The sequence below is a fragment of the Mytilus californianus genome, unplaced genomic scaffold (genome assembly GCF_021869535.1).
Source record: "Mytilus californianus isolate M0D057914Y unplaced genomic scaffold, xbMytCali1.0.p SCAF_3, whole genome shotgun sequence".
Classification (NCBI taxonomy): domain Eukaryota; kingdom Metazoa; phylum Mollusca; class Bivalvia; order Mytilida; family Mytilidae; genus Mytilus; species Mytilus californianus.
This window is the reverse complement of record NW_026262679.1, coordinates 96,747,999-96,762,720: the sequence shown is the minus strand read 5'-3', so window position 1 is coordinate 96,762,720 and position 14,722 is coordinate 96,747,999. Positions and strand designations below refer to the sequence as shown.

The 14,722-nt window shown below is 30.1% G+C and overlaps 1 protein-coding gene across 8 annotated transcripts in view; it reads left to right on the top strand.

The window, feature by feature from the left end:
* Window positions 1-14,722, top strand: part of LOC127733286 (unconventional myosin-IXa-like) — a 104,768-nt gene that overhangs the window by 68,345 nt on the left and 21,701 nt on the right. For 6 of the 8 annotated variants that reach the window (XM_052242640.1, XM_052242635.1, XM_052242639.1 and 3 more), the window contains 8 exons: window positions 804-953; window positions 1,475-1,650; window positions 2,206-2,367; window positions 5,243-5,419; window positions 6,118-6,154; window positions 7,182-7,292; window positions 11,357-11,546; window positions 12,356-12,418. In XM_052242640.1, coding sequence (XP_052098600.1) covers window positions 804-953; window positions 1,475-1,650; window positions 2,206-2,367; window positions 5,243-5,419; window positions 6,118-6,154; window positions 7,182-7,292; window positions 11,357-11,546; window positions 12,356-12,418 — 1,066 coding nt within the window. The remainder of the gene's footprint in view (window positions 1-803; window positions 954-1,474; window positions 1,651-2,205; window positions 2,368-5,242; window positions 5,420-6,117; window positions 6,155-7,181; window positions 7,293-11,356; window positions 11,547-12,355; window positions 12,419-14,722) is intronic. The other 2 variants (XM_052242638.1, XM_052242636.1) reach the window with 2 other exon arrangements.

Sequence of the window (14,722 nt, the reverse complement as noted above, 5' to 3'; positions counted from 1 at the left end):
GAGAAACAGCTGTATTTACAAAGTGCAACCTATAATGTGTCAAATATTTAATCACTATCCAAATTCAGAGCTGTATCAAGCTTGAATATTGTGTCCATACTTGCCCCAACTGTTCAGACTTTGACCTCTGCAGTCATATCCAACTGCTCCATGCGAAGCGTATTTTTAATGGCATTTTTTGACATTTAAAACATAGTGTATCAGTAAGTCACAGTTAAAGGGGCATCATTAGCTGTCAAATTCATATTCACCTATTTGAATCAAAATTCTCATATTTTATTTATACCACACTAAAAAGTATATCCAATTCACAAAAGTCCAAAAAGAAACAATTAACAATGCATGCACTCATTATTTATTTGCTTTTTGTGCATATTTTTGACTAGGTGCCATCTAATGAAACCTCGAGATGTCCTCAGAAGACTGCCGATGGTCATATAACTTTATATAAACATAAACATAAAAATAAATAGACCTACAAGCTCGTGCAATCGTATAATGATGATTTGTTTAGATTTGTTTAATTTCATGTCATAGATTAGAAAATATTTAAATCATTTTATAAGAATATAAAAATAAGAAGATGTGGTATGATTGGCAATGAGACAACTCTCCACAAGAGAGCAAATGACTAAGAAATTAACAACTATAGGTCGCCGTACAACCTTCAATAATGAGTAAAACCCATACCACTTAGTCAGCTATAAAAGGCCCTGAAATGATAAATGTAAAACAATTCGAACGAGAAAACTATAAGCAATTGATAAAATTGGTCCATATATTACAATTCACAAATGTTTTAGGTGTTTCTAAGAGAAACAGAAAAACAAAGATTGGATCAAGCCTTACATGTGGCCATCATGGAAAGAGTAATAAGAGTTCAAAGATGGTTTAAAACAATCTTTGAAAGAAGGAACTATGTTAAGATGAGAGCTTGTATTATAGTGATACAGGTTAGTTTTGCAAATATATTTAATTTGAAATTTTTTTTAGAAAACTGCATTGTTATTATAATCCTAGCAACACAGTTAATGAAGGAATAATTTTTTTTTACTCTTTGAAGTCTAAACCATTTATGTATGAGGAATGTATGAAAAATAATCATTTCTTCTGACAAAATATATGATGACCCCTAATATTTTCATATCAATATAATTGAAATGTTTACAGCAATAACAATTTATTTTAATCATAATTCTGTTGACAAATTTTCTAGGAAATGCAATTTTAACAGAAAAATTGCATATTTGTTGCCACTTCTTATGCACATATTATACATTTATCAACCTTTTTCGTAAAATTGACTGTTTCTCGGCAAGTATATTATTTTCTAGATAGTCAGATGGAGTTCAACAAGTTCTTAATGCAAACAAAATTTCATCAAAATCAGAAATATTGGCAAACAACATGTACTTTCCCTAAATAAAAAGTTTTAAAAAAAGTTGAAAGTATTATATATGTTTAACCATTACAGGCTTGTGTAAGAATGTTCCTGGGTAAAAGAAAAAAGCTAAGATTAAAACAGAACATATCAGCCTTGTGTATTCAGCGTTACATGAAAGGATGGCATCACAGATATACATTTCTCAAGACGTTATCAGCCACTCTCATCATACAGTGTTGGTACAGAGGTTATAAAAGTCGCAAGATGTATGTTTACTTTTAGATCAAATGAATACATTGCAAAGGAGTAAGTTTGATAAGGCCCTAAAATATCTACATGAATTTAAAAAAAATTTTATCTTGAAAAATTTAACTTAATAATCAGGGCCATATATGACCCATACCGAACTTACTCCTTTATCTTGGAAAGTTTAATTAGCAGAGGAGGGGGAACTAATGAACCAGCCAATTGTCTTATTTCATAATATTATTTACAAAGTTAATATAATAACAAGTAGGGAAATGTGGGTGTTAGAAGGCAATTTTTGCTCAAAACACTTTCACCCATGCGAATTTAATAAGATCTAATGTAATGGAAAATCAATTTTTTAAAATTTTTATTTTGATCAATGAAATGATTTTAATTAAAGAAAAAAATAAATTTCAGTTTGGCAGCTTTCATTTGTTGATCTTTTTTTTTAATCAAATCTGGATAAAAAGTTGTTTCTCTACCCTAAAAAAACCAAAATCTCAAGAGTATAAACTGCATTTAGTATTTTAACGAAACTTTTGTAAATGCATAATTTTGTATATACAATACAGATATAGGAAGCTGTTACTTGAGAAACAACTTGAAGAAGAGAAAGCCAAGCAAGCACAAATAGATGATTTACGATCCTCTAACAGTGATGAAGGTATTCTGACTAAAGGATCCAGTGGTGAAGAACTAGATGACATTGGCAGATCTCCTAGACGTGATTCATCGTTAGTATTTTGTTTTTGTTTTGTTTCTTGAACAGAAATGAATACATGATAATTCTTATATGATTTGCATATTAGAGAATACGTTAATATGATTGGTCGAGAGGACTTCCGGTAGATGTTCTTGACATTGTTTATTTTTCGATAGACGATGTTGACCGAACTTCTTTTCATAACCAATGAAAACAAGATGGCAGCGATAATAACACAATCCGGTTCGACGTTAACAAAATTTATTTTCACTTGGCGTTAATTGTTAAATTAAATAATAAACAAAAAACATTCGTTTGAATGATGATAACAGTTTTTGTAGTTTATATTTTATCAGATAGCAAATTTCATGGAGTACATATTTTTGTGTTAACAAACAAATATATTCATGCGCCAGGTCTATTCAATGACACTAATATACAATTTACGTGTGATAGAGGTTACGAGTGTGGAAAAATAAATTCTTTATCTCCAATTTTTAAGAATTATAAGGCTTAAACGCCTTTTTAAAGGAATTTATTGGTGTATAAACTGGACCAAGTCATTTGTTTGTGAGTGAATTGGTCCAGTTTATACATCAATAAATTCCTTTAAAAAGGCGTTTAATCCTATAACAGATGAGCAAAGCAGCAGAAAATATGCCTGTAAAAAGAAATTTGAAATAATCTGGTATAAGACTTAGTGATTACTTATGAATATACATTTTCACGTTTTGTAACTTTACAACCCAAACTCTTATGAACAATTTGAAATGTTATCAAGAAAATTCTGCAGTTCATTGAAAAATCTTTTATTTGGCCTAACTTTTCACTGAAATTAAATTTTGATTTAAGATTTACATTTATGTATGTTTTTAAAGTTGAGATAATACAAAACAAAAACAGGTAGTTTACGATCCATGAAGTCGCAATAAAAATAGTTGTGATGGCATGAAAAAGTTCCTTCTACATACATGTATGTTCATGAAAACATAATAGCTTTTGGTCAATTTTCAAAAAGTTATTTTGCCAACAAATATAGGGTATATGCAAGTACCTATAAATAGTTTACCACAATGATGTTCTGTATGAACCACACCACTTATGTTATTATTTTAGCAGTACATTTCTGGCTCACAATAATATTTCAAAATATGAGATTATTGTCATGTTTGTAGAAAATCTTTTGAAAGCAAAATCTCAGGGATAATTCTTAGTATTTGAAAGATCTTAAGAATTGAACTTTGCACTTACCTTTTAATTATCTTAAGGATTAAATCAGCTGATTTTGTAATACTTCGATATTTTACACTAAAAAGTAATCTCTCCTCTTATGGTTTTAAACATTCCACAAACTTCAGAATGTTTTTTTCTTTTACTACGATTCTGTTTTAACTGTAATTATGCAGAGTCATGTTTGTAAGAAAGCATTATTGTTAACCAAATGACTTCTGTAGTTGTTTATGCAGATACATGTTTGTAAGAAATAAATAGAGGCCATGTAAAATAAATGTTCTAGTTCTCAGACAATGACTTTAAAAAAATGAATGAGGGAGACAGGGTATTTTTTGGGGCGTTCAATATTTTTTAAAATCTGGTATGTATTCATGTTAAAGAATAAGATACCTAGGGGTTGATAATAAAAATCACAAAATCATAGTAAATACAACATGGTTGCAATACAAATTTGATTCATAACTGCGGATGTATGTGTATACACTAGAAATATACAAGTTGTAACAGTCTGATAGGTATGTTGTTTTTATAACACCAATGAGGTATGTGACATGAAACTGACATATCAAACCACTACAGTGCTATGCTGAATGTCAGAATAAAATGGTGTCTAATAAAATTATGCGTGCTAAAGATGAAAACTTTTGAAACCCCAAAATGCCTTAACAGAACAGCCAAAACTGTAAATTAGTATGAATGAATTGAGACACTTGGTATATGTAAATGAGACCCCAACCTAACAAGTCACAACACACATTGAAAACAAAAACATACAGCCATCCAGAGAGCTGCATAGGCAATCTGTCAGATAAATTAAAAACATGTTTGAATTGTCTGGATTCTAGAAAAGTTGTGAAAATTAAACAGAGACTAGCTGGAGAGAATTGTAACCTTAGTTTTGTTCAACTAAATAATCTTAATAAGTCTCTCATTAAATCAAAGTCAAACAATAGTTTTTTCTTTGGATTTTTGTCCTTTGGGAAATGCATCTTTTTGTCTGTTTTATATTTTGAAATAAACAGATAGAGCATCTACATCTATCTTCATGCTTTGTTCATAAAGCCTTTTTTGACAACATGTTCCTTAACAAATATCAAAACACATCAATTTCTAATGATTTCAATATGGTTATTTCCACCCAAAAGTTCAGAGATATTGCTTTGTCTATATATAATCAAAGATTGTGTATAAGTCTGAGGTTTTAGGCTGCACCAACAAAGCTCATGTATCAAGTGTATCTTAAAGGTCACGCAAGCAATCTCTTTGAGTAATTATATTGCACTTATTTTTTTACAGTTGTTTCATCTGTAATTTTAATGTTCACCAAAATATAGACCCATTTTCAGTTCTGTTTACATATTGGCATTTTGCAACTGTACGAGTTTAAAAGAAGTCTAAACTTCTACAGAGGTAAAAACCTGGGTTTTCAGAATGCATTGGAGTTATCACTCTTGACTCGTTTGAAAGCGATAAAATTTGAATAACACAAGTTTTTGCACATTCTATTTATTTGGTTTGGCGATAAATACAAGCCAAAGCAGGTTATTGGCTGGTGCGGCAGTGTCTAAGACCCAGAAAGTTAATTATTCATGGCCTGATGTAAATCAAATGACTACTCCAGCTGCATTTTGTATGCAGATACATGTTTGTTAGTAAAATAATTTCTGTTGCAGGAGTAGTGGTGTTCATGATGAAGACTCAGAATCTGAGACTGTTTCCCTAGAATCAAAAAGTCGAGATGGCTCGATAGTAACCCCACCTCCAACACCCACTGATGTTAAAATTATAGTGCAACCCACCATTAAAATAGAAGCAGATGAATACCTTAGACAAGACAAAAGATCATCAAGGTAAGCTGATCAAAAGTTTATTTTTACAAAAGTTGCCTCCCTTGTCTTGGTTTCTGTTTAGGTGGTTTAAAATGGGGAATTCAAATATATTTAAAAATGTTGGCCATTGAAAGTTTTTTAAACAATATTGAAAATAAAATTTCAAAATGAATATGTCAGAAGATGGTTAGGCTGAAGCTAGAGAAATATCTATCAAATGCCAAAAAATCATATAAATAGAAGGAAACTTTATCAGGTATAAAATATTTACATATAGTTTATATTTTTAATATGAAATTCTACGCAACTTCCTGTGTCAAAATTTACCATATATGGTTGGTATTATTGATATCATACTTTTATAGGAATACATTTCAATGGTATTCTGTAAATATGTTGATTATTTAAAAAAAAAAAAAAAGATTCAGATACAATAAGTTTGTGTCTAAATTAAAAAAAAAAAAAGTCAAATCAACAGTTTTGATATATTCCTTTATTCTTTCAATCAATATTGCTTTCAAATATTTGGCTTTGATAGTTCCTAATGAAGGTAAATCCAGAAAAGTGCTTCAGATGCATGCATTTCACTTTATTTGTTGTTGATATGGTAATCATTTCTGTCCTCATGAAAACCATTTATAGTAAGATAATGTATAAAGTAATTTTCACAATTCCAGGTTAATATTTAATGTATTTCCTTATTTTATTAAATTTTACAGAGTTCAAGATTTGGCCAGATTACATGAAGCAAAAGCAGTAAGTAATCTATTTTTCTACTTTTTCTCAAATTCTTTGAAATTAATGGAATTGTTTGTAAAAAACTTTCCTAAGGGAACATCCCAGTTACTATAATGTTGTAATATGATAAAATCCAACTTCTAAATTTTTCAGCCTCTGCATTGTTGTTAGGCAATGTATAAAAATCTTGTTATGTTTGAATGTATACATTATATAATAAAAGGTCATGCACAGATAATTGTAAAAGATAAATGTATGGAGAAAGCCTTCTGCTTGAACATTCAGAAATTGGATTTTATAATGAAAATAACACATTATATTTAAGGTTCTTAAAACTGAAAAAAATCTAATTGATATATTCTCTACTTGTGTAAATAATCTTGCATGTTTTCAAACCAACACCGCATGACATGTGGAATCTAAACATGCATGATATTTTTAACCTTACAGATCTTGAACATGAACCCACAAAATTTCTACATTTGTAACCCTTCCTCTCCCTCTTTTGCATATTGAAATTTTTATTTTTAGTAGAAAAAGGATTTTCTTTTGTTTGGTGAATTTAAGTATAACAGAACTCATTGATAAGGTTTTCACAAGGAAAACACAAATAACATAATGAATAAACAATATTATTTTTATGAGTTGTCTCCCATTTTAAGACTTGTTTTTTCAGTGTTTTTATCCACAAACTTTTTATTTTATGAATGATTTTGAAAATTTCTTTAAAATATGTAGAAAAAGAATATGATGGATATGAATCTTTCATTTGTCAGCAAAGTACCTGCTTGCTGCTGGTATTTTGACAATGTTCAGAAGGTACATTTTGGTTCCCTTTTCGCCCTGCAAAAATTGAACAATTGTTGAGGGAGGACTATTGAGAACTACTTCATACGTAAAAACAAATAAAAAGATTACAAGCTGGATTTTCTTTTCTTCTGAATACTAGCGAGAATTGGCTTTTCTAAGTACTTTATAAGTAAGATATGACTTGCTAAAAAAAAAACACTATTTCTATCTGTTGAATGGAATATTCTGATTCAAGGATGCCTTGAAAGAGAATTCTGACACAGTATCTCTTGAAAGAGGTCCAATGAAGAAAAAGCCGAAAGTTATTCCTGCACCTCTGGCTAAGCAGGAGTCGTTCTCTGATTTGGTAAGAAGAAGCTTTGTTTGGGTGTTATATCAGATTTTGCTTGAACCACAACACTTCAAAAACTAGATTCTATTCCATATATCTTTATGTTTGAATATGACACTAAACCTCTATTTGTCAATCAGTCGTTTGTAAGATACTGTAGTGTTTTTCTTTTGATAGACATCTTGAGCAATAAATATTGATATTAATCTGGCTTCACTTGCCATCAATATTTTATTTGCTCCCTCAAAATTTTTCAACTGCAAGGGCTTTCTTAAATATAAACATATGGTCAGTTTGGTTTCTCCAGTCAGGCTGTTAGACCCATGCTGATCTGGCTTCTATTTAGCTGTGCCTGCTATTTAATATGCAGCCATATCTTATTTGAAATGACTTCAGATTAGAGGTGGTTTGATTTTGTGTTATGAGAGTGTCTTGTTCTTTCCTCCCTATCATATAATTAATATTGAAAAAATGAATGACAAAATCCTAATGCAAAAAATTGAGAGCAAACAGTTCTGAAGTTATTGTTGAGGAAATAAACATGGGTTCAAAATTATGTAGGTCAGAGGTCTATAACCTTTTATTTTCACAACTTCAATTTTGAAAATTACAATGCCCTGAACCTTTAAACTTTGAATATTTTTTTTTATAGCAGCCCACTGACTTTGTAAAAGTGGCTGATAAGTTTGTAAATCTCCAAAGTCCAGAACCTTTCATCTCAAAAATCTATGTTGAACCCCTGAAGGAATTAGACAATATGTATACCTTCCAACATGAATCTTCTGATGAGAATCTAGAATTTGAATTGTTGTGGTCCAGTAGTTTGCAGAGTGTGCTTCATCTCTGTTGTAATAGTCAGTTTCTTGTCTGTTGTGTACTCTTTCACTTTGCACTCTACACTATGTTTCATACACCTGTCGCCGCTATATAGATCTATATAGATACTACACTCTTATCTATGAACTAGCACTTTGTATTAGGACTCTTACAGAGAACATATATAAGATTGTATATAGATTTCTCTAGTGTAAATTTTGATGTCAAGCAAGATAGAATAAAACATAGTATATAGCTGATGTGTTTTGAAAGTCTTGTCATGTTGATAAGTAAAAAATAATGTTATAAGAAATGTAGATTAAAAGAAAAAAATGTAGATTAACTATGACTTTTCAATGTACTGTGAATTGATTTATTTTCCTGGTACCAATTTTTTTTGTGGATTGAGAAAAAACTATTTATTCAAGGATAAATGATTTTTGTGATTTTGCATACAATCCTACTTTAGACAATTTGTTCATGGTTGGACATTTAAATTTGTGGTTCACTTAAATCAACAAAATCCAAGAAAATAGTGTTCCATGAATAAAAATGAATCCACAGTATGTAACATGGTGTGGGGTAGGTTATATAACATATAGTATAGGGGTACAGGTATTTTTCATAATTCCATGAGTTGTTTTCAACATACTTATTTATAATTTTTAAGTCACATAGGATCATTTTCGTCGAGCCTGCGACTTTTGTCGCAAAAGCGAGACATAGCGATTCTACATTCCGTCAGCGGCGGCATCCACAAATATTCACTCTGTGGTTAAAGTCTTTGAAATTTTAATAACTTTCTTAAACTATCCTGGATTTTTACCAAATTTGGACAGAAGCTTGTTTATGATCATAAGATAGTATCCAAAAGTAAATTTTGTATAAAAAAAATCCAGTTTATCCGTATTTTACTTAAAATGGACTTAGTTTTTCTGCCAGTTAACATTACATTCACTCTGTGGTTAAAGTTTTTAAAATTTTAATAACTTTCTTAAACTATCCTGGATTTTTACCAAATTTGGACAGAAGCTTGTTTATGATCATAAGATAGTATCCAGAAGTAAATTTTGCAAAAAAAAAAAATCCTGTTTATCTGTATTTTACTTGTAAACATGATAAATGGACTTAGTTTTTCTGCCAGTTAACATTACATTCACTCTGTGGTTAAAGTTTTAAAATTTTTAATTACTTTCTTAAACTATCCTGGATTTGTACCAAACTTGGACAGAAGCTTGTTTATGATCAAAAGCTAGTATCTAGAAGGAAATTTTGTAAAAATTTATTTCCTGTTTTTCCGTATATTACTAATAAATGGACTAGTTTTTCTTCCAGTTAACATTACAAAGTCTGCAGTTAAAATTTTTAAAACATTTATTAGATTCATAAATCATTCCAGATTTTTACCAAACTTGGACAGAAGCTTCTTACAATCAAAAGATAGTATCTAGAGGAAAATTTTTAATAATTTTTTCCCCATTTTTGTTGAGTCTGTGACTTTTGTCGCAAAAACGAGACATAGCGATCCTACATTCTGTCGTCGTCTGAATTAAGGAATAAATCATCAAGCCATGTAAAAATTGTCTTCTTTATCATTCGTTCATTCAATAAATTTATGTTTCAACTCTTTTATAAATCTATAGATTTGATTGCATACTGTATTCAATTTTTACAAGCATAACTTTTTTCATACATTTTAAACGTTTTATTTCATTAACTGTAAGTCTATTATGAGCATTCCCCTATCACACTGAAAACATAGACAACAGCAAAAGAAGGCGAGACACTGGGTTCCGCGGAACCCTTACGAATTTTTATGCACAGATATTAGATATTGTTACAGATCAGTAATTGATAATTTAAAAGACAGTCAATTCATTAGTACATTTTAAAATTAAAAAAAATGTAAAAAAAGCTGCATCACCTACTTTAAGGTGGAATAACTTAAATGGAATTTGAATAAAAATGATAGTAAGGGCTATTTAATAAAATTGGATGTGGGAAGGTAGGAAAGTGATTACAGCACCCCCACACCCATCATACTTTCTAGGAGTAGTTTTGCATGCATCAAGTTTATAAGCAACCAAAAATGACCGATCACTCATGTCCAAAATTAAGAATTTCTTTCTTACCTTCCTGCATCTATTTTAATGGAATAGTCCTATGTTATCTTGTAATAGGTGAGAGGATAACTCGTAGAACATTACTAATACTATAGTGTTATTAAATGTGTGTTTTCATATTGATCCTGTATTATGTCCAAGTACAGTTGTATTGGGTCAGGGCTCAGCCGAGGGTTAATACAGCTAATCGAGACCCAATATGACTGTATGAGGACATGATACAATATCAATATGAAACACCTTTTTTATGACACCTTTATTAACCCAATGATTTAAAATAATTACCGAAATTTGAAATCTGAAATACGACTAAAAGAAGACTTATAAGGATCAATATGAACTCATTTTCATTTAAATGCTAGGATTGGCGGATAATTCTAAAATTTAATAATGTAAGACAAATTATAGTTTTATTCAAATTGGAATAACCCTTTGAGCCTCTTGATTTATGCACAAATTATCCCTCATTAAAATGACGTCACAGGGGTATGTAAACAAAATGTCAATTGCAAGAAGTCTGTAGAGTGATGAAGAAACAAGCATCTAATGCAGAGGATAGCTTTCACAAACGACCTTTATTCGGAAACCTTCTTGAACCAATAACCAGAAGTTAAAATGTTGTAGTAAACATATTTTCTGTATTAGACCTAATGACCAGTTTTCAGACACATGGAATTGTAATAAATAAACAATTAATAATATATTTTAAGTCATTGGTTAATAAAATGAAAGAATGTGTGACTTGTTATTTGATATAAATGTGAAATATAGGTAATAGTTTGGTGAAAGAGTAAAAAATATATAGAAATAATGCTGTAAAGAGATTCAGACCTATGTTAATCCATTTTGTAAATTGATGTTTTTTCAGCCTGGCATAGATTTTCATTTATTCAGAGAATGTAAACTTTTCTAAAGAGCTTTTTCAAATAATAAGTAGACCAAAGGAACTTTATTACTTTACATATTTTCTAATGTGTACAGCTTGTTCATTATAACTTCTGATATTTTAAAATAAAATCTTTATTCGCCAAACAAAAAAAAGTTAGTTTTGAATATTTCTCAAGTAAAAAAAAAAGTTTGAATCGTACAATTCAGTATTAACTTCTGAATTTAACACTGATGAAAAATGTTTCTTTCTAGGAACCAACATCACCCTCGGATCAGTATGTTACTTCAGAAAAGAAGCGAATGGTTGAAGAGGCTCTAAAGAAGCCCCCACATCTGAAAGACCAGTTGGATGCTGAATCTCCATCATCAACATTTTCATACACAAGTCCATTAAGGAAGGCCAAAATATTTAAACACAATAGATTAAAGAACCTTTTGGGAGGTGAGTTTTTAGTTTTATTTTCAGAATCCCAACAGATTTCAGAATTTTATTTAACATTTTAATACCATAGCTGAGATTTGTTATTTTTACATAGAAAGGATAACAGAAAATACCCTCCGAAAAAAAAAGATCTACCAACAAAAACAAACAAAAACTAACAACACATAGTCCAGATACCTGACTTGGGATAGGCAGAGAAGTGGCGGTCATGTCTTTTGGTGTTTTTTTTTTTTTTTTTTTTTTTCTGTATCATTGAGTTATTATCTCAGTGATCTTTACCCCATATATCTTTTTAATAGTAGATACATAGTATCAAGAAAGTTTATAAATATGTTTAGTCTGTAGTTTCCATGGAAATGATAACTAGCTGGCAACAATGAAAATTCTTATCCAGTTTATTTACAAAAATATTGGATGCCTAGGTCTTTTTATTTTTATATACAATGACCAACAGGATGACAGTATTTTATCAGATTGTGAGTTTATATTTTTTACTGGAATAACCTGTGAAATTCTAATGACATGAATGTAATCTGAACTGACAAAAGTTAAATTATTTTCTAAGTACAGTAAGGTTTCTTGCACAGAAAAGTGCATTAAGAAGGAATCAGATCTAAATAAGGGATTATGTACTGTCTGCAAAAACCTCATTTTTTTCGTTTCATTTTTTTCATGCTTTTGTTTGCAGTCATATATGAACTCTATATACACATTATTATATTCGTAACTATATATTTTTAATAAAAGCCTTGTTAAGTGAAAAATATTTAACAGTAAATTTTTTATTAAAATGACAAGTTTGTTTATAGATATAAAAGAGTCTACTCAAACTTGTCGCAGATCGTCTTTTCGATTTCTTCATCGGGACAAGAGTGAGTAAATGGCCAGTCACTAAACATATAGCATGTCACATGACAGAATAATGGCTGATCGGTTGATATATTTGTAATAGACCATATATGGGGTTTGTGAAAACGTAGGCATGCAAAAAGGATGTAGAATGAAAAAAAGGTCTTTAGCTATTTAAAGGAATGGAATTATTACAAATCTCACAAACTCTATTAAGACTGATGAACTTTCGCATATATTTGTGTTTTTATAGAATTTAAAAGCATGACTGACACATTAGAAATGACAACCACAATTTCTTCATTTATGAACTGGCTTTTGCTATCCCTTTCATTTTTCTCTAGAGCGTGAATGCTGTGTGAGAAGCTTCAGAATTTTTGACATAGAAAAAAAATGCTTTGCTAGTGTTTTCTCTCCTTTGTCTTCTCTATTGAAGCATGTTGTACAACGACTCATCCCTCAAATCCTCAAACTTTTAAGCTTATCCCTCTATAGAATAAACATGAAAAAACTCAACTCCAGCAAGAGTGATTTTATCTGAAACTTTTTGTGTGTACTGTAATACCTAAATGTTGATTGTATTAAAATTCTCTCTCTGTGAAAATATCAAAATATGAAGTGGTTTATTTATCCATCAACTGTATTCACATAGCAAACAAAGGGGTAACTCTTTTCCATTGGCTGAATTTCACTTAAGAATTGAATGCTTCTTTTTGTAAATTCATTGGGGTGTAAAAGCGTTGACCGAAGTACATTTCGTATTTCCGCGCTTCGTTCTAAAAATGTACGCATGGTCAACGCTTTTACAACCCTATGAAATTACTAAAAGAACCATTCAATACTTATAATTACATTTTTTCGCTATGATCATGAAAACACGATTACTGTCAAGTTTTTCTTTTATTTACCTGTGCACTTTATTGTTGAAACGTGTGTCATCATGTATGTTACAACTCATGAAATTTATTTTGAAATGAAGAATGAAGTGAGATTCCTGTTAGCCAATCAAAATAACGTATAATAATGAAACATACATCTAATGTAATTATTTGTTTATGAGGTGATCAGCCAATCACTGTATTTGGATTATCACCCAGATTTCATGGATATACAATACTATGAGAAGCCAATCAAAACATTGTCGAGAATTAATCAGAATTCACTAACCACTGACGCCTCAGTGATAGTCATTGAAAAATCAACCAGTCAGTTATTATTTATGAATACTGAAGCAATAAATTAGAAAGTGATGCCAAAGGTAATAAATCAATCAGTATTTTCTTTAAAAAATAACATATATAAAAACACAAATAATCATGAAAATTCGTTCCTTTTATTTCAGCATTTTTATCAACTTTTTGGGGTAACAGAATTTTATTGAAATTTTTACCTGCAAGTACTTTAATGTAACACATATATACTTTGGAATCCCTGTCAGCTTTTACTAGTAATCAAATCTTGTCTTCATGGCTGCCTTATGCATTGAAAATTATAAATCCAATCTTATTTGCTTATGCTCTGTGGATAGTCCTTGTCTTGAATTAAGCTGTGACTTCTTTGTTAAAAATAGAGAGCATTGAGATACATAATTTGTGGGTAAGATATTTTGTAAATTATATATGATAATTTAACAGTGCATAGTTATCTTCTATTGGAATATTAGTTTTATGTAAAATAGATGAATATAAAAGACTGAACTGTTTTGGATGAAATGTAATCTAGCCTTTACCATCACTTCACTTTCTTTGTCATTGCCTTTTTGACAACTTTTAAAGCAGCCTCTACTTACATTAAATGATCCATATGATTAAATGTCCAGTAAGAAGTGTATTCACCAACTGTTGAATTTTTCAGTATATTTTTTACTGTACTTGGTCCTCAAACAAGAAGTATTATTTGAATGACCACTTCTAAAAAACACTTGAAGTAGATATATTACTTCCTCTTTCTGGTCTAATCATTTCCTTGCCTTATGTGTGTCAGTACAAACAAATTTAGACCTTTACCACCAAAACGCCCATATTTCAAGGTCTGAATTTTCATTCCTTCAGCCATTAAATTTTACTGAATGCCAATAATAGAAAAATTGCATAGACTGGGAGAAGTATGTTTTGTAAAATAATAATAGCCTAACTCCCTTTTGAAACTATGGAACACTATAGGAGACCAAAAAATGAAAATGGCTACTAACCCATCTAAGTTGACACCCGCATTGTAAGGGTTAATATACAAAAGGGCAAATTGTAAAGATTAGTAATAGACCTCTTTTGGCTTATCTTATTTTGATTTACAAAATGCATCTATTCATGCATCTTTTCTGTGATAAA